Here is a 25,837-nt window from a genome sequence, read left to right as displayed (position 1 = left end):
TGCGTTGGGGCGCCTGCCGCACAAGCCTCTATGCTGGCGGCACTCCCGTGAGCTCGTCTGACGAGCGCGAGTGCGGGCACGAGCAGAGAGCGGCCGCCCCGCCCCTCGCGGCCGGCCTCACGGGCACGCGCTGGTGGATCCGGCGACTCCGCGCAAGTCCACAGATCCCGAGCGCTTGCCTGGTGTCTTGGTTCGAATCCCAGCTCCGACAGTGGACTCCCTCACTTGAGCCGTGTGTCTCCCAGCCTCAGTTTCCCCGTTGGAGGAGTGTTTTTCTCCCTCCCCACAGGAAACAGAGGCGTGGTGACCAGTTTTCATCATTAGCGCGACCTCAACCGCTCTGCTCAGGGTCGTGAATCGGTCCTTCGACTTTGCAAAATAAAAAGCTCCAACTGGCTCTTACTCAGACTGCCGCTGCTGTCTGGCGTAGGGAGTGTCTCTGATATCAGCATCAATGTCTGGAATCTTTGCTAGAAATGCGATTTATATTGAGGTTGAAAACCCTCCGTGTGGGTTTACATCCCCTGCACAGGAGGACTCTTAGGTGCCAGGTGGAGAGGTCTGGACTGCTGCTGATTCTTACGTTTCTATTCATGGATTCAAAGGCCTTTTTATTTTTCTGTAACTGGACTAATGATGCCATTCCCTGCACTTTGCCTTAATTTGGTGGCTTGTAATAGATAAGACAGTATAATCACAATTATTTCTATCCCGTGGTTTGGAAAATACAAATATCTGCTGCTCATTAGCATACTGCATATTAGCACGCTACTACTGAGTGGATTATGTATGCTAAAACAAGTACTATAACATTGCACACGAATGGACTTTCCCGTGCGCCTTGTTAAAAGTTGCCTTTTGCCCGGCCTATGCAGTGAGTTCCAGGACAGCCAGGGCTGTTTCACAGAGAAACCCTGTCTCGATAAACAAACAAACAACGAAAAGCTGCCTTTTGAACTGCTGTTTCATGCTTTAATGGAATCTGTGACCGGGAGCTAGCCACTGGGGGGTTGTACCTGTTTTACTGTCGCTACACATACGTGTCTTTGCTGCAGTCAGATAGTAGGGCCATCGTGTTAGGAATGTCCACAGCCAGGGTGCGGTGCAGAAGCAGACAGGATCTTAGCACAAGCCAGGATGGTTTATGTCTGCCACCCCAGCCGCTGAGAGGGACCTTGTAGAAAACAAAGGGATGCCAGGACCAAGTTTATCAATTGCTCTGTGGAAAACCCTCGGGCAAGGACACAGGAAGGCATGGGAAAAACAACCATACATTTAAAAGCTAAAATCCAAGCTTTAAAGTACTCATAAGTTCATAAGGCCAGTGCTAGAGAAATGGATACCGGTACAGTGGCCGTTTGTCTTACCACACATCTTAGAGTGTTACTTGCAGACAGGCCTCAGTAAATACAGCGGACTTCTCTTCCAAGTGGTTCTAGAATTCCAGGCAAGGTTGTCAGTGCCGAGAAGCCAGCAAACACTATGGTAGTCCCAGAGCATGCTCTTTCTCAGAGCCCGTGTTGGCTTTCCATTCTAATGAAAGAACTCAAATTCATAGAAAGTTTTCTCTGTCGCTCCAGGTTTCTGGCTTAGGAGACACTCAAGGAAGAAGGCTTCCCAGATGCTCTGGGGAAGGTTGCTAGAAGCCTTGTAAGGCTGCTGGCTTCTGTTTCCTGTTGTTTTGAGGTAAGGTCTCTTTTTGTAGCCTAGGCTGGCCTGGAACTCATAGCAACCAACTTTCCCCTTCTGCCAGGCCTGTGCTGCCACTTGGGGTGCTGGCAAGCCTGCGTCATGTGAGAAAGTTCCCGAAAGGATGAGCCCCACGCACAGGGGCGTGTTTTCTTTCATCTGTATGGCTGAGGTGCTCAAGTTTGAGCAATTTATAGTGTCTATATTTCCTTCGTGTGAAAAAGACACTTTCTCAGATCACAGAGAAACTAGCCATGTTTTTTTGTTTTCTTCCTGCACCTCTGTCCCAGTGCCTATCTCCAAAGTAATTTTTTTTTTAACAAAACAAAACAAAACAAAAAACAATGTGACATGTGACTTACGGGACTGGAGGGATGGCTCAGTGGTCTCAGTGGCACCTCGGCTACCTACACACAGACGTGCTAGGTGTGAGACCGGCATACACAAACACAATTCTTGAAACTTGTTCATTTACTTTGCAGGGCTGTGATGGCAGGAGATACAGAATAATCCCACACTAGTTCAGAATTACGTATAATAAAGGGTTATTTATTTAGGGGAGACTCACAGATCACAGTCCTAGATCACAAACAGGGAACAGGAGCAGAGTCTAGATGCCTGAAGTGAGACCCTGAAGCAAGAGAGCAGGCACTGGCTTTATAGCTGTATTTACAGCATGAGAGACCGCACCAAGTGGGCTGTATCTTAAAGGCTATTGGCTGAAGGGGCGAAAGGAGGGAGAGGAGTTCCCCCAGCACTGCTGGAAGTAGAGGAAGCATGGCTGTGGCTACTCTAGACAGAAGCTAGCCGGAGGGACTCCAGCCCCACCAGGCTGCAAACACCCTGTGTCACAACTGTCCAAGCTGTTTTCACTTTTTCTCTTGGTGGCCTATGACTGGTGAACATGGGTTGTACAGGTGAATGGAGATGCAATTATCTGTCTGCTGGGGGGTTGCTGGCTGGGTTGTTTATGTCCAGTGTGACAGTAATGGCTCCTCCAGCTGGTCTCTCTGGACTGAGCTAGGATGGGCACCAAGGGCTTTCAAAGGCCCTGAGGGCACTCACCTGTGTTATTTCACGGCAGCTGGGCTAAGCCTCACTTGATGGCACACAGTTTTTTTCCTGCAAAATGTGCTAAGGTCTGACCGCCTTGGTGAGGCCCCGGCTTCCTGCAGGAACCCCAAATGATCATCTCACCTTTAGGCAAGTTCAGCAGTCATTTCACTGCGGGTCCTGCATTTTCAATTTATGAAGTGGTCCAGGCAAGAGCAGTTTCTTACCCAAATGGCTATCAAACTCCATGAGGAACCTCTTCGGTGTCCATCTTCCTCTTGAAGTAGATTGGTACTGCCAGAAGCAGCTGTGTCTCACTGTCATGAAAAGTCCTAAGTTCTTAAAACATTTTAAATGCCATATTCTAAAGGTCTCTGAAAGGTTTGAAGAATACCTAACTGAAATATATCTCTATATATCTAGAAAATCTAACTAACATGACTACAAGCTTGACTATTATAGATGACTATCTATTAACCTTTATTTCTTAGTTATACTTTACATTTCTAAGTGAGCTGCACAAACACAATACCTTAATCAAGATCAGAAATACATATACACAGTATAACAAAATAGACCTTAAATTTGTATCAATAAACCAATATCCATATCAATGCAAATCTCTATAGCACTTTAGGTGGAGTCTTGGGCTACTGCCAAGTTCAGGAAGGGAGCTGCTGTAGCCACCAAGAATGTGGAACTGGGCTTTTTGGTGCCTTTTCTTGTTGGAGATTCTCTGAGAGGGTGGCGCTTGGAGAGAGAGGAATGGGACTTTCCAGATTAAGTAGGAGTGAGCTGGAGGTTCCAGACAAACATCCCAACCTTTTTGGGTATATGAGTGCTAGTTCAAATCTGGCTACTTCCTGTTGACATAGGATGACATGGGGAGGAGGAGTCAGGATTTGGTGGGTTTGTGCTTAGTGGAGTCATGGATGAAGAAGCATTCAGTTAGTTAACTGCCACCCTGGAGACTTCAGGAATCCATTCTTGGAGGAAGCAGAGAAGGCAAATTGCTAGCAGAAAAAAATAATTACCACCAACTATATGAACAGGGCTAGCCATAGGAATAGTGAGGGTTGTCAGAAAGAATGGAATGGAGATGTGCCCTTATTGTAAAAAACAGACAAAGGTGAATGAACAAGACACAAGAGCAGATAGGCTTGACCATCATGGTCCCTCATTGGGCCATTCTGGAAAACCAGAGAGGGTGGAGGGTCCCAGTGCTGGACATTCCATTCATCCTGTGTAGTTAACCTGCTTGAGCCTGGAGAGGTGGTACCAGCATTAATGTCCCAGGAGCTTGGCAGCTGAAGGAGTGGTAAGAATCACAGTGCAGGGTCCTATCCAACGGGGCTCTAGAGACTTAGGAGATAACTGCTTGAGGATTACCAGGTCGAGAGAGAGAGAGAGAGAGAGAGAGAGAGAGAGAGAGAGAGAGGCATTGATTTTTTTTTAGCTCACTACATGTCTTTGTTTTTGTGTTGCCCCATTTCGTCCCCAAACTGGAATTATTCTCAAAAACGCCATCATGGTGTATACACTTTGCATCTTTTTGTTGCAGAGAGCACTGGAGGTCCAGCCAGGTTGGCTCTGTGGAGTACATACTTTTCCCATCACAGACAAAGTGGCTGAGAGAAGTAAGTTAAGAAGAGAAATCTGTTTTCGCTTAGGGCTTCAGGGGACACAGTTTGTCATGGCCAGAAAGACCTGGTGACTGGCAAAGCCCAGTCTACAGGGCAAGTACCTGAAGCAGAAGCGCATCTTGGGGTCTTATTCCCATTTTGAGGGCCTAGAAGTCCTCTTTATAAAAGCTTTTCTAGGTCTTTCATGGATCCATGCCAGATAGTGGGTACCATTTGTAACTGGAGGTTTCTCTCCTGACAGTTCCCAAATAACCACTCTGAGGCTTATTATTAATTACAAACTGTTTGACCCATTAGCTCAGGATTATTATTAACTAGTTCTTACAACTTAAATTAACCCATTCTATTATTTTACATTTTACCACAAGGGTTGTTAACTCACATCTTGCTTCACTGGTGGCTGCTGGCATCTCTTCAACTCTGCCTTCTTTTCCCCTGTATCTTTGCTTGGATTTCTTGCCTGGACCTAGTCTGCCTGGCTATTGGCCAAATCAGTTTCCTTATTAACCACTGGTAATAAAACACATTCATAGGATACAGAAGGACATCCCATATCAGTGTTATAAATTTTAATGTAAATATCTGACAGGCAGATGGTCTTAAGAAATTCCCAGAGTCATTCAACCCACCCCCAAACCCGTCATTTCACACGGTTGAGAACCACTGCCATGAGACCATGGAAGAAGAAAGCTGTTGCTCTTCCCCTTCTTGCCATTGTCTTTCTAATGAATCCGTTCCTTCACTGGTATTGGAGCCTACTTCTTTAGGGTTCCAGCATATACAGAAGACCAACTGAGACATCCAGCCCCATGGACTGAGCAACTACTAGATTCTTGGACTTTCTGTTCACAGCTAGTTGTTGGACTGAAACCTATAAGTCATTCCTAAAAATACCTTTTCTATATATATAGAGAGAGGTTCATTAAATAGTTCTGCTACTCTAGAGAACCCTGACATCTGCATGCAGATGCCTATGGCCTCAGTGCTCTGTTGCTATGAGGAGGCACCATGACCATAACAACTCACATTTTAAAATGTGCTTTGGTGTGTTGCTGTCTTAGTTAGGGTTTCTGTTGCTGGGAAGAGACACCATAACCACAGCAACTTTTTTTTCTTTTTAATTTTCGAGACAGGGTTTCTCTGTGTATCTTTGTAGACCAGGCTGGCCTCGAACTCACAGAGATCCACCTGCCTCTGCCTCCCTGAGTGCTGTGATTAAAAGCAAGTATCATCTCTGCTCAGCTAACCACAGAAACTCTTAGAAAGGAAAACCATTTAATTGGGGTGGCTTACATTTTCAGAAGCTTAGTCCATTATCATCATAGTGTAACATGGTGGCATACAGACAGACATAGTTCTGGAGAAGGAGCTGAGAGTCCTACATCTTGACCCACAGGTGACAGAAAGTAAACAATGATATTGGGCATATCTTGAGCATAGGAGACCTCAAAGCCTGTGTTCATAGTGACACACTTCCTGCAACAAGGCCATATCTACTCCAACAAAGCCACACTTCCTGATAGTGCCACTTCCAATGAGCTTATGGGGGCCAGTTACATTCAAATTACCATCTTCCTACTCCATGGCCCCCATAAACTTGTAAAAAATCACAACAAAATGCATTCAGTCCAACTTGAAAAGTTTCCATAGTCTCAATGTTTTAAAGTCCAAAGTTCAAAGTCTCTTCTGAGATTCATGCAATCTCTTAACTATAATCCCTTGTAAAATCAAAATCAAAGAGCAGATAATATACTTCCAACATATAACATCACAGGATATACATTACCATTCCAAAACATAGAAAGGGAGCATAGTGAGGCAATACTGGACCAAAGGAAGACAAAAACCAGGTGGGCAAACTTTAAACTCTGCATCTTAATGCCTGATGTTGAAGCGTTCTTCAGATCTCCAACTGATTTCAGCTTTGTTGTCTACAACACACTTCTTTCTCTTGGGCTTGTTCTACTATAAAGACAGATTCAGACAAAAAGGCTTCTAAACGGGTCACAGGAAGTTTGATAAACAGTCATAGGCTTGGGAGAGAGAGGAAAAAGGATAGAAAGTCATACATTAAAAGAATAATTTGAAGATAATACACTGAGGTTCTTAATAATAAGTCACATAAAAATAGAAAATACACAGAGAGTCTGGATTATGTATACTATTTTTTAAGATTTTTTGAATGTTAATGACCTCAATGCAGTGAGTCACTTGATTGTGGGGCCTGCTAAGCTAACATAAAGATATCTTAACTTCAAAATTTGGGCCTAAGGATATGTTGCTTTGGAAAAGAGGTTCTAGTTTTTTTCCACAGAAGATGAAAAGTGAGGATTCCTCCAGGCTAATATGGTTTGATAAAGTAAGATCCCCTGAGAGGTCTCTGATATGAGTGATTGCCTAGGTGATCCAACATCCAGAACAGCTTTAAGACAACTGGCTGAGACAATGCAACCTCACAGACTACTACAGCAAAGATTTAACCATAATTCTAAATTTTCTCAGGATTCCCAAAAGATTACCAGTGCAATGCCCCCATCAGCAGAAATTAGAATAAAAAACCATTTCCAAATCCCCCAAAATATTGTTTATAAATGTTTGTTTATATTTAAAGAGTCATAGTCTGTCTGTCTGTCTGTCTGTCTGACTGTCTGACTGTCTCTCTCTCTCTCTCTCTCTCTCTCTCTGGTTTTTCAAGACAGTGTTTCTCTGTAACTTTGGGCCTGTCCTGGAACTAGCTCTTGTAGACCAGGCTGGCCTTGAACTTACAAAGATCTGCCTGTCTCTGCCTCCCGAGTGCTGGGATAAAAGGCGTGTACCACCACTGGTTTATTGCTATTGCTAAAACTTCAAGAATTATGTTGAAGAGATATGGAGAGAGTGGACAGCCTAGTCTTGTTCCTGATTTTAGTGGAATCACTTTGAGTTTCTCTCCATTTAATTAGATGTTAGCTGTTGGCTTACTGTATATTGCTTTTATTATATTTAGATATAATCCTTGTATCCCTAATCTCTCTCAAGATCTTTATCATGAAGGGGTGTTGGATTTTGTCAAATGCTTTTTCAGCATCTAATGAAATGATCATATGTTTTTTTCTTTCAGTTTATTATATGATGGATTACATTGATAGATTTTCATATGTTGAACCAGCCCTGCATCTCTGAGGTTATGGTGGATGATTGTTTTGATGTGTTCTTGGATATGGTTTGCCCCTATTTTATTGAGAATTTGTGCATCCATGTTCATGAGTGAGATTGGTCTGTAATTCTCTTTCTTGGTTGAGTCTTTGTGTGGTTTTAGTATCAGGGTAACTGTAGCCTCATAAAAAGAGTTTGGCAATGACCCTTCTGTTTCTATTACGTGGAACACTTTGAGGAGTATAGGTATTAGCTCTTCTTGAAAGTTCTGGTATGATTCTGCACTAAAACCATCTGGCCCTGGGCCTTTTTTTTTTTTTTTTGGTTTGGAGGTTTTTGATGATAGCTTCTATTTCCTCGTGGCTTATAGGTCTATTTAAATTGTTTACCTGGTCTTGATTTAATTTTGGTATATGGTATCTATCAAAAAATTAACCATTTCTTTTACATCTTCCAAATTTGTGTAGTACAGGTTTTTGCAATAAGATCTAATGATTCTCCGAATTTCCTCAGTGGCTGTTGTTATGTCCCCCTTTTCATTTCTGATTTTGTTAATTTGGATGTTCTCTCTCTGCCTTTTGATTAGTTTGGATAAGGGTTTGTCAATTTTATTGATTTTCTCAAAGAACCAGCTCTTTGTTTCATTGATTCTTTGTATTGTTTTCTGTGTTTCTATTTTGTTGATTTCAGCCCTCAATTTGATTATTTCCAGTCTTCTACTCCTCCTGAGTGAGTCGGTTCTTTTTTTCTAGAGTTTTCAGGTGTGCTGTTAAGTTGCTAATGTGAGCTTTCTCTGTTTACTTTATGTGGGCACTTAATGTTATGAAATTTCTTCTTAACAGTGCTTTCACAGTGTTCCATAGGTTGTACCTTCATTTTCGTTAAGTTCAAGGAAGACTTTAATTTCTTTATTTCTTCCTTTACCCAGGGGTGGTTCAGTAGTTGACTGTTCAGTTTCCATGAATTTGTAGTCTTTCTGGGGGTGGTATTGTTGTTAAATTCTAACTTTACTCCATGGTGATCCGATAAGACACTGGGGGATAGCCCAGCCACAGAAAAAGCAGGAACACTTTCTTCTGGCTGGCTAGAAAAGCCGAGGGAGTTGGGGAGGGGCCCTTGGGTTTTGTCACACTGGGGAGGTTCCAGAGAATGGGGTGTCCAGCTGTCCGGCCCTGTGGCCACTGACTCACGTCTTAGCTCCCCTCAATATTGGAGCAGGCTGAGTTCCAGGATTCTGCTGAGCTTGCAGGTGAACAGGCAGCCTATAACTTCTTAAGATTGATTTAAAAAAAATTTAAAAATTTAAACATATAAAAAAGTTCTTCTACATAAATTACAAAATATAAAAACCTACAAACTATGTAAAACATTAAACTGTTAACCACAACCACTTGCCCTTAGTTCAAAATGCCATAACTCATAGCCTAAATAATAATTTATATCAAAACTAATGCCAAGCCATGTCTAACATAACTAACCAGACTCACACCAAAACATCTAACAAAATCTATTCGCATATATCTTATATAATAATTCTAAATATAATCTGTACTACATAAAGAAACAATACATGCTATTAAACAATCTTTTCTGCTCAAAGAATGAACATCATGCCTAATAAAAATACATTCAAATACAATTCTTTTAAGTCTTACGTCTTTTTGTCCTTTGCCAACTCCTTTCCACCTATTCCTGAGACCCTGTCCCATATGTCCCGATGCTCCTGACAGAGCTGGTCCATCACAAAACCTATAAAGTCTCAGTAATCAACCTTGATTAAAAGTTCCTCCCTGCTGGGTGTGGTGGTGCACACCTTTGATCTCAGCACTCAGGGGGAGAGGCTGGTGATCTCCATGAAACCAGTCTGATCATACTGTCCACTGATTCTTATTGAAGGGTCTGTGACATACATACCCAAAACGGGGCCTTCAGCAGTTGATGAAGTCAGCAAGACATTTATTTTCTCATGTTTGCTTATTTTCTTGTCACACAAATGGACAGAAAAGCTAGGACATGACAACTCGCTTCTGAGTCATATGAATTGTAAAATTGGCATCCAGCAGAATGAGCAGGGCCTGAAACCCCAAATATTCAGGAGGTTGAGATAAGACTGCAAGTTCAAGGCCACCCTTGGATACAGCTCCAGAGCAGTTAGCTCAGTTTAGTGACACCCTGACTGAAAATACCAAGAAGGGTTGGAATATAGCTCTACTGGTAGGGTGCTTGCCTAGCACCGCCAGTATTCCATACATTGGTGCAGAGAGGTAAACCTAGGAGGATCAGATTACACATGACCATGCGTGACTGGGGAGGGGGGATGGGAGGAAGAAAGGTGTGGGGGAGAGAAAAGCAGAGGTAGGCGGCAGAGACACACATACAGAGACAGAGCTAGGAAGAGAGAGAAAGGCAGAGAGAAGTGGGGAGTAGGATGGAAGGCAGCATCAACAGCTGCTACTGAAGGAGGGGTGAGAGAATGGTGAACTGTGGGATTATGGGACTAGATGAACCTGCATCGTGCTGAGTCTTCTCTCCATTCTGTGCCCAGAATGCAACAGCCATCACGCATCAGCAGCCAACACTGAGTTTTGGTGTCAAGGACTTTACACACTCAGTGACTTTGTCCAACATTTGAAAAGCTTTGCAAAGCTCAGTACTACCAAGGAAAAAACAAAGGTATCTGTGGGAGATTCTAATGCCTCAGGCTAGTCGTCCTAGAGCCTGTGGTCTCCTACCCACCCAGCTAAAATTTCTGGGTACTTCCTTGGTGGATCCCTTCCCACAGTCCAACTGGAGCACTGAGCTTGCTGCCTGGCAGAGAAGGAAAGAGCAGACTCAGGCCTCTTTCTCCTTACCTCTGCTCCAGTGCAGGGCCATCCCACAGGCAGGCACAGCTGTCTGTAACACGAGGATACTACAGACAGCTCCATCACTGGTCTGTCGGTGGCTCCATTGCACCCAAGGTACACAGAAAACTCGAAATTTAACTAGCTTTCTCCTGTAGCTGGGGACCAGGCTCCTCTGACTGTCACATGTGTTTTATCAGCTATGCTTTCTTATCACCTTTTGCTTTCTTCTAAACTAAGAAAATAAAACTAACTTCAACTTAACCATGGCTGAAATGCCTCTCCCCACAACTTCCTACTGCAGGGCATTTTATATGGGTCAGAAAGTACTTTCTACATAGGTAGCTGCTTTTGAGATTTGGCTGAAGGGCTCAGTTCTAGGTGTCTAGAAGTTTTGTTGATGGTGTTCTTGGCACCATGAGAGAAGAGCCAGCTCTCACCGTAGAGTGTTGTGTCCATACCGCAGCAAGGACCACATACTTTAGTGCCTTCCATTTTCTCTGCAGGACAGAAGAGGTCTTACTGGTCAGTGAGATCCTATGAGCTTCTGTTGTGCGCTGTGCAGACATGAGGTGGTGGCCTACTTCCTATAGGGTCTACACGCCACACCACTGGCCCACTTGCTGTTCGGCTGGGAGCTGTCCTGTCCCTCCCGAGGCCACCCCGTCTCATAGCCCACAGTGTGTTCTTCTGTACACACAAAGTCATGGTACATCAAAATGGTTTTTATTTGAGACACAAAAATGCAAAATCGCTGAGATATCAAACATTTCCCGATCAGCTACAATACTGCCACTATGTACAAAAGATCTGATGATAAATGCACACACATATAAAAATACAGTCTGCGTTGCCTATGTACAGTACATGTGCAAACGTATGGCATCAGACACAGTACGAATCGAGGCAGGGGTGCAAACAGCACATACAAAGGCATCATGGTTTTTCTTTTAAAAACAACATAAAGGCAACACACAAATGGACCCCCGATTGCCATGATTTCCTGTTCATGAAACTAGTGCTTCAGTAAGAATGGCGCTGCCCACTGTGCTCCCCCATTTTCTTCAGGAAGTGAGATGCTAAGACATTATGTGAGGATGAAAGAGACACCTGCATGTCCACTGAAAGCAACAGAGAACTGGACCTCGATTCAGAACAAACAGCTTTGCATGACTACCACATAAGCATGTTATTCTTAACCAACACGACAGCTCCATATTATTTTACAGGAAACAAAGAAATATCTACATCTCTCTGAAAATTATAACCGTAAATGGATACCTTTTTGGGACTGACTTGAGATCGCATTAGTCTCAATTTTAAAACAAAAAGTGGCTGCTTTTGGCAAATACCTGGTGATGCCTTTGGTTCCTTTAAGCATTCTGCATTACTTTTGGTTTCTTGAGGTCAAGTACTTTCGGTAGATACCCTTTCTTAACCCTTTCTTAACCCTTCATCTCCTGCTAGTGGGCAAGGTCCTCACAGTAGGATGGTGAGGTAACATAACTGGGCCATCTTCCAGCAAGTCTGTCTACTCTCTCAGGCTTTCTCCTGGATGTTGGCATAGAGCTTTGTTTCACGGCTGCTGCTGCTGTCGTCACGTCACTGGGCTTCCAGACAGCACCGAAGATGCTAAGCTGCTGTCACCAGCCTGTGACACCCCACTCCCCAGAGCAGTGGGCTTCAGTGGAGGGCAAAGCTTCTCAGAGACGTGCAGCTTCTTGAATCACAGGCCTTACACGAAAGACACAGGGACACATCTCCTCAGGTACAGGGAGGGTTAGCGGATGAAAAATCGACCTGCTCGTTGCTATACAGTCAGTCACCGGACAAATAAACTGGAACTGCTGAGTGAACAGATGATTGAAAGTCTGAACCAGGGAGAAAAATGACTACGTGAGTTGCTATTTTCCAGTTTTGACTCTTTTACAATGAGTGGAACTTTTAGGATGCTATCCAAATGCACCTTCTGTAAGCATGAACACTGTTTCTTAATAAACCTAGCCTTCCAGTTACTGTGCTAGGGTAACCTGGGGCTAACTGTCCACTGGGGCAGTGGGTCCCTGTGTATCTGATATCCTCAGTGTTATATGGTATTTTGGATAGAAGCAAGCAAGGCTGTTTGAGTTTGCTGGGCCTGACCTGGTTGTTCTGATGCTCCTGGCTTTCTCTGTAGTCCTGCCGGTACCCATGTTCCTGGCCTCCTACCATCAGCAGTTTCTGAGGCTGGCTACGTGAGAACAACCAAGGGTATAGATGTGATGTGGGCTCTTGTTGGCCACTGATCTGGGCCAGGTCTGCTCAAGGGCAGTAAAAAGAATGCCCTCTGACTTGAGGGACAGCTGCCCCCTCAGCTGTAAGTGCTGGGAACCCTGCCTGGGATAACGGGGCTCAGGTGGCTTGAGCTCACTCTGGTGACGAATTGGACACTGATCTCACCAGCTCCTCTGGGTCAGCTGACGGTGCATGTGTGCTGAGAGCCCATTTCCTTGGCTCTGCAGAGCTGTCCTGGCTTTTTGGAGTACTCAGACCAGCAAGGCATAGCATGTGGTCAGAGAACCGTGGAGCTTTTGAAAAGGTTTTAGTAAAGTCTCAGAAAATATTTGTGTGTAACAAACACATATGGTATTTGAGCGAAAAGTTCAATGAATTCAGGGCATCTCTGTGTGCTCTCTTCTGTAGGATGCCTGGGTGAACACTGGTGCAGCCCTGGGAGGGTTCCAAGAGGCTCCCAGCCACATCAGCCTTCTAGAATGCACTCATCCCATCCTAGTAAAATGGCTGGGAAATCTATACTTTACAAAGTCAAGTTGATGCCACTGCACTTTGCGACTGTGTGGAAACGTGAGGCTGGGGTTGGACACTACAGGCTCCTAGGAGGGATTTCCTTAGTAACGTGGTACAAACAGAAGCCGCCCCACACACGTACATGCACAGTGGGAATCTAACAGGACCTCTGACCTGTTTGCAGGTGTGTCTGCGTGTGGAGCTTAGAGGGCAACTTGCGGGAGCCAGTTCTGTCCTTCCATCAGATGGATGCCGGGGCTCCTCAGGCCCGATGGCAGCCCCCACCCCTACCTACGCTGTCCTCTTGCATCAGTTCTAAACAACAAAGTCATCTTCAGACACATACCTTTCCCCACACACTCGCTGAGGGCTAGAGCTATGTCAGGAGGCTTCTCTGTAGAGTGGTCTTTGGTCATGACGCATTATGTGAGCACGTGGGAAAGATGCCCACTCTGGCCCAGAGCATGCTGGGAAGGCCTAGCAAGCACTCTCAAGTCACTGATGCTCGAACCAGGAGAGTAGGGCAAGGAATGTTGTGGGTGAGTTGGCTGCAAGTGAAGTCGGTAGCTGGAGGCCCCTTGGTGTTTTAAGAAATGGGACCCTAGTGGACAGGGTGGGCACATGAACACCGAGATGGCTTCCTCTGTACTCAACTGTGTTTGGAGAATGACTTTCTTGTGGCCGGCTTCAAACCAACTAAGAAGAACAACGCAAGGGACTTGAGGGCTAGAATGCTGTCTCTATTCACAACTCAGAATTACAGAGTTTTCCTATAGGAGGAAATGCACTGGCATTTAGCTGCTTCCCACACGCTCACTGATACTTGGTACTACTTTAACTGGACACCCAAAGCTGGAGAAAAAAGACTAAAACTCTCCAAGACCTAGAGCTGAAATTCTCATGTGGAAAGTTTCTGACCAGGTCCACAGCTGGGGCCAGGGCACAAGCAGCTGTCTAGCAGAACCAACTTGGCTGCACATGTCCTATGAGAGTGACCGAACGGTTCCTAAACAAGAGGACTCTCTGAGCTCAGTGGTCCCTGGCCACCAGCAAGCCAAACTTTAGGTGAGGGGGCGCTGCTCAGACGCTAAAGCTGGGAACAGAGACCATTTTGACACAGAGTGGGATTAAACAAGTACAAACTGGAACTAAGATTACTTTGGGGCAAAACCTCCTCAGAGATGATTCTGGTTCTGTCTAGACAATGGGCCAGGCCACTTCCTGGAGGTACCTGTGGAAGAAGCTGTGCACTGATGCAGGAGGCCCATCTGGCTCAGGTAAAGGGGTGGGAATAAAGCTGCTATGTAACAGAAACCCCATCCTCTGCTCAGTTATTTACAATTAGCCAATAACTAAATGACTAGATCAAGAGCTGGGGAAATCCTGTGGCAGTTGGCATTCTAGAAATTCTTAAATTACTTGACAACATAATTTTTCCTTTATAGATCAAGAGAAAAAATAAAAGCTCCAGTTTTTAGGTGTAGGCTTGAGAACACACCGAAGGCAGGCAGAACATCCGGTTACAAGCCTATGCATGAAACCAGGGAATCTAGTGATGGGAGGCCTAACCTGTGCTCAAGGTGGACTGTCTGGGAGTCTGACACACTCCACGTGTTCCCTTCTTCTAACTCAGTAGCTCAATAAGGAATTTCATGTTGAAGCCTTTTTTGGTTCTTTGAGATGGGTATGGTCACCTGAGAGTCTGTCGGCAAGTCTTCAAAGATGGAGATACTGTGGCTCAGGTAATCTAGAGATATCTGAGTTATTACAGCAAGCAGGACCAGTGGACGGCCATCCTTTTACTCTATTGCAGGCTGTAGAGATCACAAGGTCAGGGCATATTCCAATGTCTACCATCACATGAGAACCAAAGCTCACCCACCTGAGGCTACTGGGAAAACCACAGCACTAACACATCTGGACTCTGGACACCGGGTTCTTGTGTGACAGTATTTTTCAGACACATGCTTATGGTGAGAGGCTGTTCACTGAGATTCCCAAACTCAAAAAATGACCTATGACATCATACAGTCACACAGATGTCAGAGTGGAACTCGGAGCCTCAAACACCTCTGACCTTGCTATGGACCCAGTTCAGGCCACTCTAGAGAGCACATGTGCAGTAGCTTCTCCCCTCCTTGTGGTTCAAGGGGAGCTGCTTGCCTCTTATTAGGGTCGTGAGGTGACTACAGAGGTTGAAAGGTGGCTGATGACCAGAGCGCTAGGGCCACTCCCTATGGACGGCTCCTGACCTTTGGCTTTATCTAAGGCCTTTCACAGGCCTCCTCTCTAAGTTGTGGAGTCACTGCTGGACGAATGGGTGCTCTCATACTTGGCTTCCAGGCTATGACTGTCCTTTGTTTTGTATGACAATGTATTTTAATGGCGACAGTGCAGCTAGGGCTATAGCTCTAAGCACTGACCCTTCAAGATTGTTTTCATGTTTTGGAACCTCACGAATGAGACAAGTGATCTTAGTCCCATGGGAGTGGCAGGTCCTGTGGGTCCAGAAAATCAGCAGAGAACATGCTTGGTGCAGTGGCGCTCAGAGGCGTGAGCCCGGAGGATGCAGTGGGCATGGTGATGTCCAGCCACTCCATGTTGTCCAGGTTGGAGTCTGACAGGTCGAGAGACAGACAGGGGGTCCCTGCCACAAGCTGGGCCTCAGAGGTCTCCATGGGAGACTGGGAGGGGTAGAGCATGCTGGAGTGACTCAGCAAGTCATTCTGGAGATCTTCTATCAGAGAGAATGGCTCTCTGTCTTCGCTGCTGCTCTGCAGTGGGGCAATGTCATTGGTCGAGGGTAAAGTCCCATCCAAGAAGGCTTCTAGCTGGTTCTCTAAGCTGGTGGATATACTGTTCATCGGCTCCAAGGAGACAGGCGGTGCTATCTGGACCTGGGGTGGTGGTCGAGACACCACTGTGTTTACTGGCATTGTAGTGATGCTGGCTGTCACTGGCCTCATCTTGGAGATTGGAGAAGGCTCTTCTTTTACAGGGAAGGAAATCTCTGTGCACAAGAATTGATGGTGTTAGTACGGACATGCTGCCATCATACTTCACATTAGTGACACCTCCTCACCCCTTCTCACGTCCTAGAAACACAAATACCATGCTCTATCTAACCCTTTTTAGTCATTACCGCTGAACTTCCCTCAGGTTTGGTGTCAGAGTCTAGAAAGTTCCCAAAGGATACAGTAACCCTTACGGTGCAAGGCTGAGTGGCTCTTTTGTCCTCCTCCCTAAGGTGAGGCAGGCCAGCTGCTACTCTGGATTCTTGTTCTTTTCTGAGTTATATTAATTTTGGAGCATTAGGCAAATGGCTCAATAAGCATCAATAATTTATTTAATTTATTCTTATATATTTAATGTGTTCCTGTGTGCAAGTACCCAAGAAGGCCAGAAGAGGGTGTCTGATCCCCTGAGCTGGGGTCACAGGCACTTGAAAGCCGCCCAACATGGGTGCTGAGAACAAAATTCCAGCCTTCTTCGAGAGCAGGGAGCGAGTGCTCTCAAGTGTTGGACTATCTTTCTAGCCCCCACTCTTTTACTTTTTGGTGGGCCCCGTGTGTGTGTGTGTGTGTGTGTGTGTGTGTGTGTGTATGTGTGTAAGCCAGAAGTTGATGTCAAATGTCTTTCTTAAATTTAACTCTATCCTGCTTTTTGAGACAGGGTCTTCACTGAACCTAGAGCTCACCTGTTCAGCTCTGATGGCAGGGCAACAAGCCCAAAGGACCCACTTTTCCTTCATCTCCCCACACCAGCACTAGAGGCATATGTTTTGTTTTTAGATGGGGTTTCTTTGCATAGCCCTGGACATCCTCAAAACTGCTTTATAGACCAAGCTGGCCTTGAAATCAGAGATCCACCTGCTTCTGCCTCCATGTGCTGGCTTAAAGGCATGAGAACCACCAAATGTCGGCTCATTTTTTTCTTTTCTTTGTGGGTTCTGAAGGAACCAAACTCAGACTTGCATAGCGTACATTGATGGAGCCATCGCCCTACTCGGTCACGTGTTGATTCCTCTGTTATACACGAGTGCTCACTGAGATGACGTTTAATAACATCTTTCACTGCTTTTGAGACAGGTTCTCATTATGTGTAGCCCTGGCTGATCTGGCCTGGAACATGGAGAGGTCTGCCTGCCTCTGCCTGTTGAGTACTGGGATTAAATGTGAGCATCACCATGTTTGATTCTATCTCACTTTTCTGAAAATACACAAGGGGAGAGGTTTAATGAACTTAGGTCAAGTGTGTCTGGGAGTTTTGCCTGTGTGCTGTATGTGCAGAGCTCATGGAGGCCAGAAGAGGGCGCTGAATCACCAGGGACTGGAGTTGATGTTTGTGAGCCACCACGTGGGTCTGGAAACTGACACTGAATCCTCAGGAAGAGCAGTCACAGAACCATCTCTTTGGCCCCCTAAAAATTATTATCAATCATTGAAAAAAAAATTATCTCTACCAGACTGAGCAAAAATTGAATGCCCTGATTTTTAAATAGTTATTTCACTGTTAAACCCCTAAGTTTTAAGGTTAACGTGTTTTCGAAAGACCAATATAGTTCTTAGCAAAGACTTCCACTTAAGCATACGACCCATATGCAGATGCAAGAGTCCTTCACTAGCCTAGTCTTGGCCAGAACGTCAGCCTCTGGTCAGATGATGTTCCATTATAGATAGAGAAACAGCAATCAGATGTACAACTTCATAGAAGACTGCTTTCCTTATAGGATTTTAACTTCTGGCCTGTGCACACGTGTGTGTGTGTGTGTGTGTGTGTGTGTGTACATATGTGTATGTGTATAGCCAGGGATAAAAGATTACACCTCACATTTGTATTGCAGTGCTCTGCCACTGGCTTACAAGCACCCTCAAAAGCTTCTGGAAAACCGATTCTATGCTTATTTTTAAAGACATATGAGCTGAGGCGGACTTTTCCTGTGGTTAATGTGTGATTTACAGACTGTAAACTTATTTTAATTTATCCCTCCACTTTATTACTTTATGTGTGTAGGCCACTACAGCATGTGTGGGAAGTCCGAGAACATTTTGTGGTGGTTAGTACTCTTCTTCCGCCATGTGCATCCTGGGTATCAAACCCGGGTCATTAAGTTTGACAGTACCAGCCCTTATGACTGTAGTGTAGTGTTCTGAGTCCTAACAGAACAGCTGAGGGAGCCCAGGCCAGGCAGCCGGAGTGTTCTCAGCCCGCAGCAAGATTGGAGCACAGGCATGCTTTGCAGATTTGCGTAGAGTTTAGAGCTGGCTCAGCTCTGCTGTTTGTGAATGATCTTTCCTGTCCTGGGCCAGTGTTCAGCTTCTGACCTACCTCCGCTCTTTATGAGGATGTCGAAGAGGTCGTCCATCTGTTGACTGTGCACACTGGAAACCTGCAGTCAAGGAAAGCAGAGTTAGCAGCTTTCACCAGGACAGTCTCTGCAGCCATGCCCTGGGGGTCCTCTAACACTTGATCATCTGGAAAACAGCTGTTACTTGGGATAACCCAGTAACCCAAATGTTACCCAAAATATCACAGCATGATACGTCATCTAGGAGTCAAGCAGGAAGTCTGTTACTTGACATCCACATGTCCCTTACTGTCACTGAATGGCCCTTTGGGAGATTCCTAATTAATACCTTATTTTAAAAGTGTTTAATTCATTTGCATTTAGCAAAAATTGGTATGTCTAAAGATGAGTACACTATGCATGTGTTTTCAGCTTTGAGGTTTACTTGATACAAAACTTGCATTTATCATATGTGGTAGTTTAAATGAAAATGGCCCTCACAGGTTTATAGGGAGTGCAGTATATGAAAGGATCAGGACATGTGGCCTTCTTGGGGTAGGTGTGTCACTGGGGGCAGGCTTTGAGGTTTCAGAAGCTGAAGCTAGGCCCAGTGGCTCACTCTCTCATCCTGTTGCTTGCTGATCCAGATGTAGAACTCTTGGCTCCTTCTCCAGTACCATGCAGTAACGTGTGTTGCAGTCAATGAAGCTGAAAGAGGTTGTAGATCTGAGGAGCACACTGACAACAGACATGGAGATGTAGAGTTTGGAGTTTACCCAGCTGGATCTGGGTCTTGCTTTGGTCCAGTATTTCCTCATTATGCTCTCTCCCATTCTTTTGGAATGGTAATGTATATTTTGTGCCATTATATGTTGAAAATTTGTGATCTGCTTTTTTTAATTTTCATTTTATAGGAGATTATAATTAAGAGATTGTCAGGAGTATCAGATTTTGAACTCTAGAGTGCTGAGACTGTGATAGACTATGGGGACTTTTGAAGCTGGACTGAATGCATTTTGCATTATCATATGGCTATGGGGCTAGGAAGTGGAATGTGGTGGTTTGCATAAAAATGGCCCCAAAGGCTCATAGGAAGTAGTGTTATTTGAAAGGATTAGGACATGTGGCCTTGTTGGAGTGTTGAAGTAGGTGTGGTCTTGTTGGAGGAAGTGTGTTAGTGGGAGTAGGCTTTGAAGTTTTAGAAGCCCAAGCCAGGCACAGTGTCTCACTCTCTTCCTGCTGCCTGTGGATCCAGATGTAGAGCTCTCAGCTCCTTCTCCAGCGCCATGTCTGCTGGTTTGCTTCCTGCCATGATGGACTAAGCATCTGAACTGTAAGCCAGCTTCAATTATGCTTTCCTTGATGAGAAAGAGTTGCTGTGGTCATGGTGTCTCTTTAAAGTAATAAACCCTAATTAAGACACCACAGACCATGGAGTTTAATGTCCATGAAACTATCAACAAGATCACCACCATTTCTGTCACCTGGGAAGCTCCTTCATCTCCAGGACACCAATGTCCTTTTTCTTTCAGAACAGATCAGTTTCCTGTCAGTGATTAAGACATGTACTTCTTGCGGTTACAGAGGAGGTGGATTCTTTTATGCAAGTTATTATTCTGAGGTTTATCCATGTTGTAGTACATACCTTTATAGATAGTTCATCCTTTTTTATTGTTGACTGCGACTCCATGTATGGAAATGCCTGTTTTCCTATTCATTCACTTCTTGATAGGCATTTGAGTTCCCACTTTTGGAGTGTTAACAAAGTTACTATAGAAATCTGCATACAAGTCTTTGCACAGCCATGTCCTGTTTTCTCTTAAGTCACTCTAGGAATGAGTGAATACACATTTAATGTCTGAGAAAATGATCAAACTGTTTCCCAGTATGACTGTAGCCCATCAGCAGGTGTTCTTCATTCCCAGTATGACTGTAGCCCCCATCAGCAGGTGCTCTTCATTCCCAGTATGACTGTAGCCCATCAGCAGGTGTTCTTCATTCCCAGTATGACTGCAGCCCATCAGCAGGTGTTCTTCATTCCCAGAATGACTGCAGCCCATCAGCAGGTGTTCTTCATTCCCAGTATGACTGTAGCCCATCAGCAGGTGTTCTTCATTCCCAGTATGACTGTAGCCCCCATCAGCAGGTGCTCTTCATTCCCAGTATGACTGTAGCCCATCAGCAGGTGTTCTTCATTCCCAGTATGACTGTAGCCCATCAGCAGGTGTTCTTCATTCCCAGTATGACTGTAGCCCATCAGCAGGTGTTCTTCATTCCCAGTATGACTGTAGCCCCCATCAGCAGGTGTTCTTCATTCCCAGTATGACTGTAGCCCCCATCAGCAGGTGTTCTTCATTCCCAGTATGACTGTAGCCCATCAGCAGGTGTTCTTCATTCCCAGAATGACTGTAGCCCATCAGCAGGTGTTCTTCATTCCCAGTATGACTGTAGCCCCCATCAGCAGGTGCTCTTCATTCCCAGTATGACTGTAGCCCATCAGCAGGTGTTCTTCATTCCCAGTATGACTGTAGCCCATCAGCAGGTGTTCTTCATTCCCAGTATGACTGTAGCCCATCAGCAGGTGTTCTTCATTCCCAGTATGACTGTAGCCCATCAGCAGGTGTTCTTCATTCCCAGTATGACTGTAGCCCATCAGCAGGTGTTCTTCATTCCCAGTATGACTGTAGCCCATCAGCAGGTGCTCTTCATTCCCAGTATGGCTGTAGCCCCCATCAGCAGGTGTTCTTCATTCCCAGTATGACCAGTATGACTGTAGCCCCCATCAGCAGGTGCTCTTCATTCCCAGTATGGCTGTAGCCCCCATCAGCAGGTGCTCTTCATTCCCAGTATGACCAGTATGACTGTAGCCCCCATCAGCAGGTGCTCTTCATTCCCAGTATGATTGTAGCCCATCAGCAGGTGTTCTTCATTCCCAGTATGACCAGTATGACTGTAGCCCCCATCAGCAGGTGCTCTTCATTCCCAGTATGACCAGTATGACTGTAGCCCCCATCAGCAGGTGCTCTTCATTCCCAGTATGATTGTAGCCCATCAGCAGGTGTTCTTCATTCCCAGCATGACCAGTATGACTGTAGCCCCCATCAGCAGGTGTTCTTCATTCCCAGTATGACTGTAGCCCATCAGCAGGTGCTCTTCATTCCCAGTATGACTGTAGCCCATCAACAGGTGCTCTTCATTCCCAGTATGACTGTAGCCCATCAGCAGGTGCTCTTCATTCCCAGTATGACCAGTATGACTGTAGCCCCCATCAGCAGGTGTTCTTCATTCCCAGTATGACTGCAGCCCATCAGCAGGTGTTCTTCATTCCCAGTATGACTGTAGCCCCCATCAGCAGGTGTTCTTCATTCCCAGTATGACTGTAGCCCGTATCAGCAGGTGTTCTTCATTCACATTTTCACTTTTTGAGGGGAGTTGTGGGATGCAGATGTGGTTCTAATACATTACCCTGGTGACTAGTGATGGTTGGATGTTTGCACATACGTGTTCACTAGCCACTTATCATCCTTGATAAAATATATGTTGAAATCTTTTGCCACCAGCATATCTAGTAAGTTTCCTATTTAAACTTTTCTCCCCAACTTAAAACCTATGTCTTTGTGTTTTAAAACCCACGGATTATGCTTTATTTGAAATTATCCAGAGTTTACATTTCATGCATTCATTTATTCAAACATAGCTTCTCTGTATAACAGTCCTAGCTGACCTGGAACTTGCTTTGTAGACCAGGCTGGCCTTGAACTCAGAGATTCTCCTGAGTGCTGGGATTAAAGTGTGCACAACCACACTTGGCTTACATTTATTCTTAAAGAACACTCTCACTTGATACAGAACCCAGGTGGCAGTCTCTCTGACCCCTCCTCACTAAGAACTGAGTATGGGCTCTCCACCAAAGAACTGAGTGAGCTGAGTCTCTGCCTCAGTTCTGTGCTAGCTGCTACTGTGGGAAGATGGAGCCAGCAGGGACCCATGCAGGACCTGCTGGAGCCTTAAGATTTCTAGAGGGGCTTAGCGGTGCTGATGCACAACTGGTGCCTGCAGCCTAGAACTGCACCCAGTGACATGTGAGCCCCAATATTCCTGCTGCTTCTTCTGTTGTGCATGCATCGGGTGGGCACTGCCAGGGGGCCTGCTCATGAGACTCGTGTTTGGTGGCCTAGGGCTGCCTTCTCACCACCATTAAAATCATTTGGCAGTTCATTTCTGTTCCCTGGAGATGCTGTTTTCAAATGTAGTGTGGGGAAGGGCAGGCCAATTTCCATTTGTTTAGACTCTTAGAGCAGTGTTTAAACTTTTTTTTTTTTTTAATCTGTCTTTTCCTTCATAGCTGAGGTCTCTGTTGAGTCTGGGATGTTTGACAACTAGGAAAGCTGTCTTTGCTCTGCATCTTGTGGTCACTGAGCATTTCCTCACAGGCAGTGACCAAGTGCCTGCACCTTAGTTAAGGGAGCTCACTTGTTTGATGCTCGCTAGAAGTACGGCTTTGCTTCCTTATGCCTTAGACAGCAAGCATAGCAGCACACCATGTGTCCCTGACAAGTACTCCACAGAGTATGGGTTGTGCATGTGTGCTCATGTGAACTCTTGCTAGGATCCACTGTGACCTGCTGTCAGGTCTTCTGGGGTGCTGGGCTTTCTCAGTTCTGAAAGGCAGGGGCTCAAATGTGTTTACGTTTGTCAGTCAGTGCTGTGGTCACTGAGAACTCTCACTCTGCTCACTAAGGGGCACAATCACTGCTACTTCCATGTTAGAGGGGACCCAGGAGGGCTCCAAGGAGAGAGACGTAAACACCTTGCCTGAGGCCACACTGTATGCCAATTCAAAACAGCTGGAATCTCTGAGTTCTATCTGGGGACGTTCCCGAGAGGATGGATGACCTGAAATGAGACTGGGATATGACTGTGCCCTCACTCACCTCTGGAAGGGCTGGCTGGGCACTGCGTGTCTGCTTGATGGCCTCTTCGTAGCGAGGTGGGTCTTTTGTCTTGGTGACTGGGGTCCCAAACAAAGAGTGCTGGACGACAAACTGCTGGACTGGCGCGGGTGAGCTAGGCTGCATCAGCAAAGGGAAACACTTGTTAGCTCTGGAGCACCTGCCGGCCCTGCAGTGGCTCTGTCACCTCATGGGCACCTGGGCAGTGACAGTTGGTGGCTGTCTTGTGGAAGGACTCCTCTTCACTGACCAGAGATTCAAGTCACTGTCAGTCCTAGTTCACTCCCTTAACTCCAACACTAAGTAAGCACACACTCCAGATGCCAGGATGACTGTATGGCCAGTAAGTACTGTAGATGCTTACCTTGCTGGCTGGGCTAGGGCCATTTTGCAGGGGTGCAAGTGGGGTGCTTCTGGACTGAAGAACAGGGTTGGAGCTTTTAATGACAAAGGGCTGCTGGGTCGCTGGGCCAGGTGGCCTCTGATACTGGAGAACTGTGTTTGGTGCAGAGTTGGTGAAAACCTGTGACAGTGAAGGAAGGAAAACCGTTTTAGAGCAGATGGGGTCTCTGCTGGGAGCTGCCAACAGGACTGCATCTGCAGACACAGGTGGAGTGGGGTTCCTCTTGTGCTGCGTAGCCAGCATTTTACAGAAGGGTATTCAGGCAGTTTTCCTGGGGTGACCTGGTCCCCTTCCAGGACACAGGTAAGTTAATAGCAGCCATTTTACTTCTGCCTTCACACCCAAATATGCCATCTCTCTGGACACCTCACACTGCTCTAGCTCAGAGGGTGCTGGCATTAAATATAGTCTTCTGTTCTGTTTCTGAAGCCGCCTGCAGATCTTTTCCTTTTGCATTTCCTAGCTCTTTAGTCCTAATCCTGGAGCTGCTGAAGCCCTCCCACTGACATGCCCATCACATGGGCAGCCACTCCTTCTAAAGAACTGCTTTCTGTGTCAAAAGGTTGAAGGGGAAACTAGTTTCCTTGAAACTCCGAAGTGTTTGCTGTGGCTCCATGAAGAGCCGTTAGTGTGATGACTTTTATAAACTAATAGTCACATTGCTTATTCAGTACCTGTGTCTTACAGTGCTTGGTTTAACTGCCAAAATGATAGAAGGTGGCTTCTTCCTTGTGTCACTATGAGTAGATACATGCCTTTATTTTTGTTACACTTATTTATATTTCATGTGCACGAGTATTTTGCCTGCATGTACCACGTGCATGCCTGGTGCCAGGAAGGTGAGAAGCAGGTGTCAGGTCACCTTGGACTAGAGGGATAGTCAGCTGTGACTTGCCATGTGAACCCTGGGAATTGAATCTGGAAGAGTGTTCAGTGCTGAGCCATCCCTCTAGAGATGTACTGTACTTCTTGCCATGAGGGTACATGAGTGTACATATCTGTTTCCAAATGCACCTACTGTTTGTAAGTCTCCTCCCATGTGGCAAAACATCTCTTTCTGGAAGTAACAACTCCTAATTCCAGTATTCTGAGATGAAGTGAGAAGCCCTTATTTATACTCTCTGTACCACTTTCCCTAGGTCAAATGAAGCTGACGTAGCTCCACTAAATGGGTATTCTGTGGTCTCTCGTCTTGGTCATGTATGATTCTATTCCCTTTCTCACTCGTGTCAGCTGTGATAACATGTCAGTTGATAACATGTCAGCTGTGATAACATGTCAGTTGATAACATGTCAGTTGTGATAACATGTCAGCTGTGATAACATGTCAGCTGTGATAACATGTCAGCTGTGATAACATATCAGCTGTGATAACATGTCAGCTGTGATAACATGTCAGCTGTGATAATGTCAGCTGTGATAACATGTCAGCTGTGATAACATGTCAGCTGTGATAACATGTCAGTTGATAACATGTCAGCTGTGATAACATGTCAGCTGTGATAACATGTCAGTTGATAACATGTCAGCTGTGATAACATGTCAGCTGTGATAACATGTCAGTTGATAACATGTCAGCTGTGATAACATGTCAGCTGTGATAACATGTCAGCTGTGATAACATGTCAGTTGATAACATGTCAGCTGTGATAACATGTCAGCTGTGATAACATGTCAGCTGTGATAACATGTCAGCTGTGATAACATGTCAGTTGATAACATGTCAGCTGTGATAACATGTCAGTTGATAACATGTCAGCTGTGATAACATGTCAGCTGTGATAACATGTCAGTTGATAACTTGGGCCCTCAGTTTCACCTTCAATCTGTCTCGGCACGCACGGTTCAGGATGCCCAATAAGCTGTTCAAGACTGAAGCTCTGAATTCAGACTCAGGGTAAAAACATCTGTTTTAAGGTCCCAAGGTTAGATCCCAGCTCCCTTGTTTTCTGAGAAGGGCCGGCATTGGAGCCCAGGCTGGCCTCACACTATAGACTCAGTCTTTCCAGTGATGGGGTTACTGGTGTGTGCCCCACAAGTGATCC

At 45.5% G+C, this 25,837-nt stretch overlaps 1 protein-coding gene across 6 annotated transcripts in view; it reads right to left on the bottom strand.

Moving 5' to 3' along the window:
• Window positions 1-15,086: 15,086 nt before the first annotated feature.
• The window catches only part of Mrtfb (myocardin related transcription factor B), a 165,959-nt gene continuing 155,208 nt past the window's right edge, over window positions 15,087-25,837 (bottom strand). For all 6 annotated transcript variants that reach the window (XM_041676522.1, XM_041676526.1, XM_041676524.1 and 3 more), the window contains 4 exons: window positions 23,754-23,912; window positions 23,372-23,509; window positions 18,479-18,539; window positions 15,087-16,160 (listed from right to left, as the gene is read on the bottom strand). In XM_041676522.1, coding sequence (XP_041532456.1) covers window positions 15,625-16,160; window positions 18,479-18,539; window positions 23,372-23,509; window positions 23,754-23,912 — 894 coding nt within the window. In that variant the 3' untranslated portion in view covers window positions 15,087-15,624. The remainder of the gene's footprint in view (window positions 16,161-18,478; window positions 18,540-23,371; window positions 23,510-23,753; window positions 23,913-25,837) is intronic.

This window comes from Microtus oregoni, unplaced genomic scaffold (genome assembly GCF_018167655.1).
Source record: "Microtus oregoni isolate MIOR12 unplaced genomic scaffold, Mior012 000027F_ref0000203, whole genome shotgun sequence".
Classification (NCBI taxonomy): domain Eukaryota; kingdom Metazoa; phylum Chordata; class Mammalia; order Rodentia; family Cricetidae; genus Microtus; species Microtus oregoni.
This window is presented reverse-complemented; position numbering and strand designations above follow the sequence as displayed.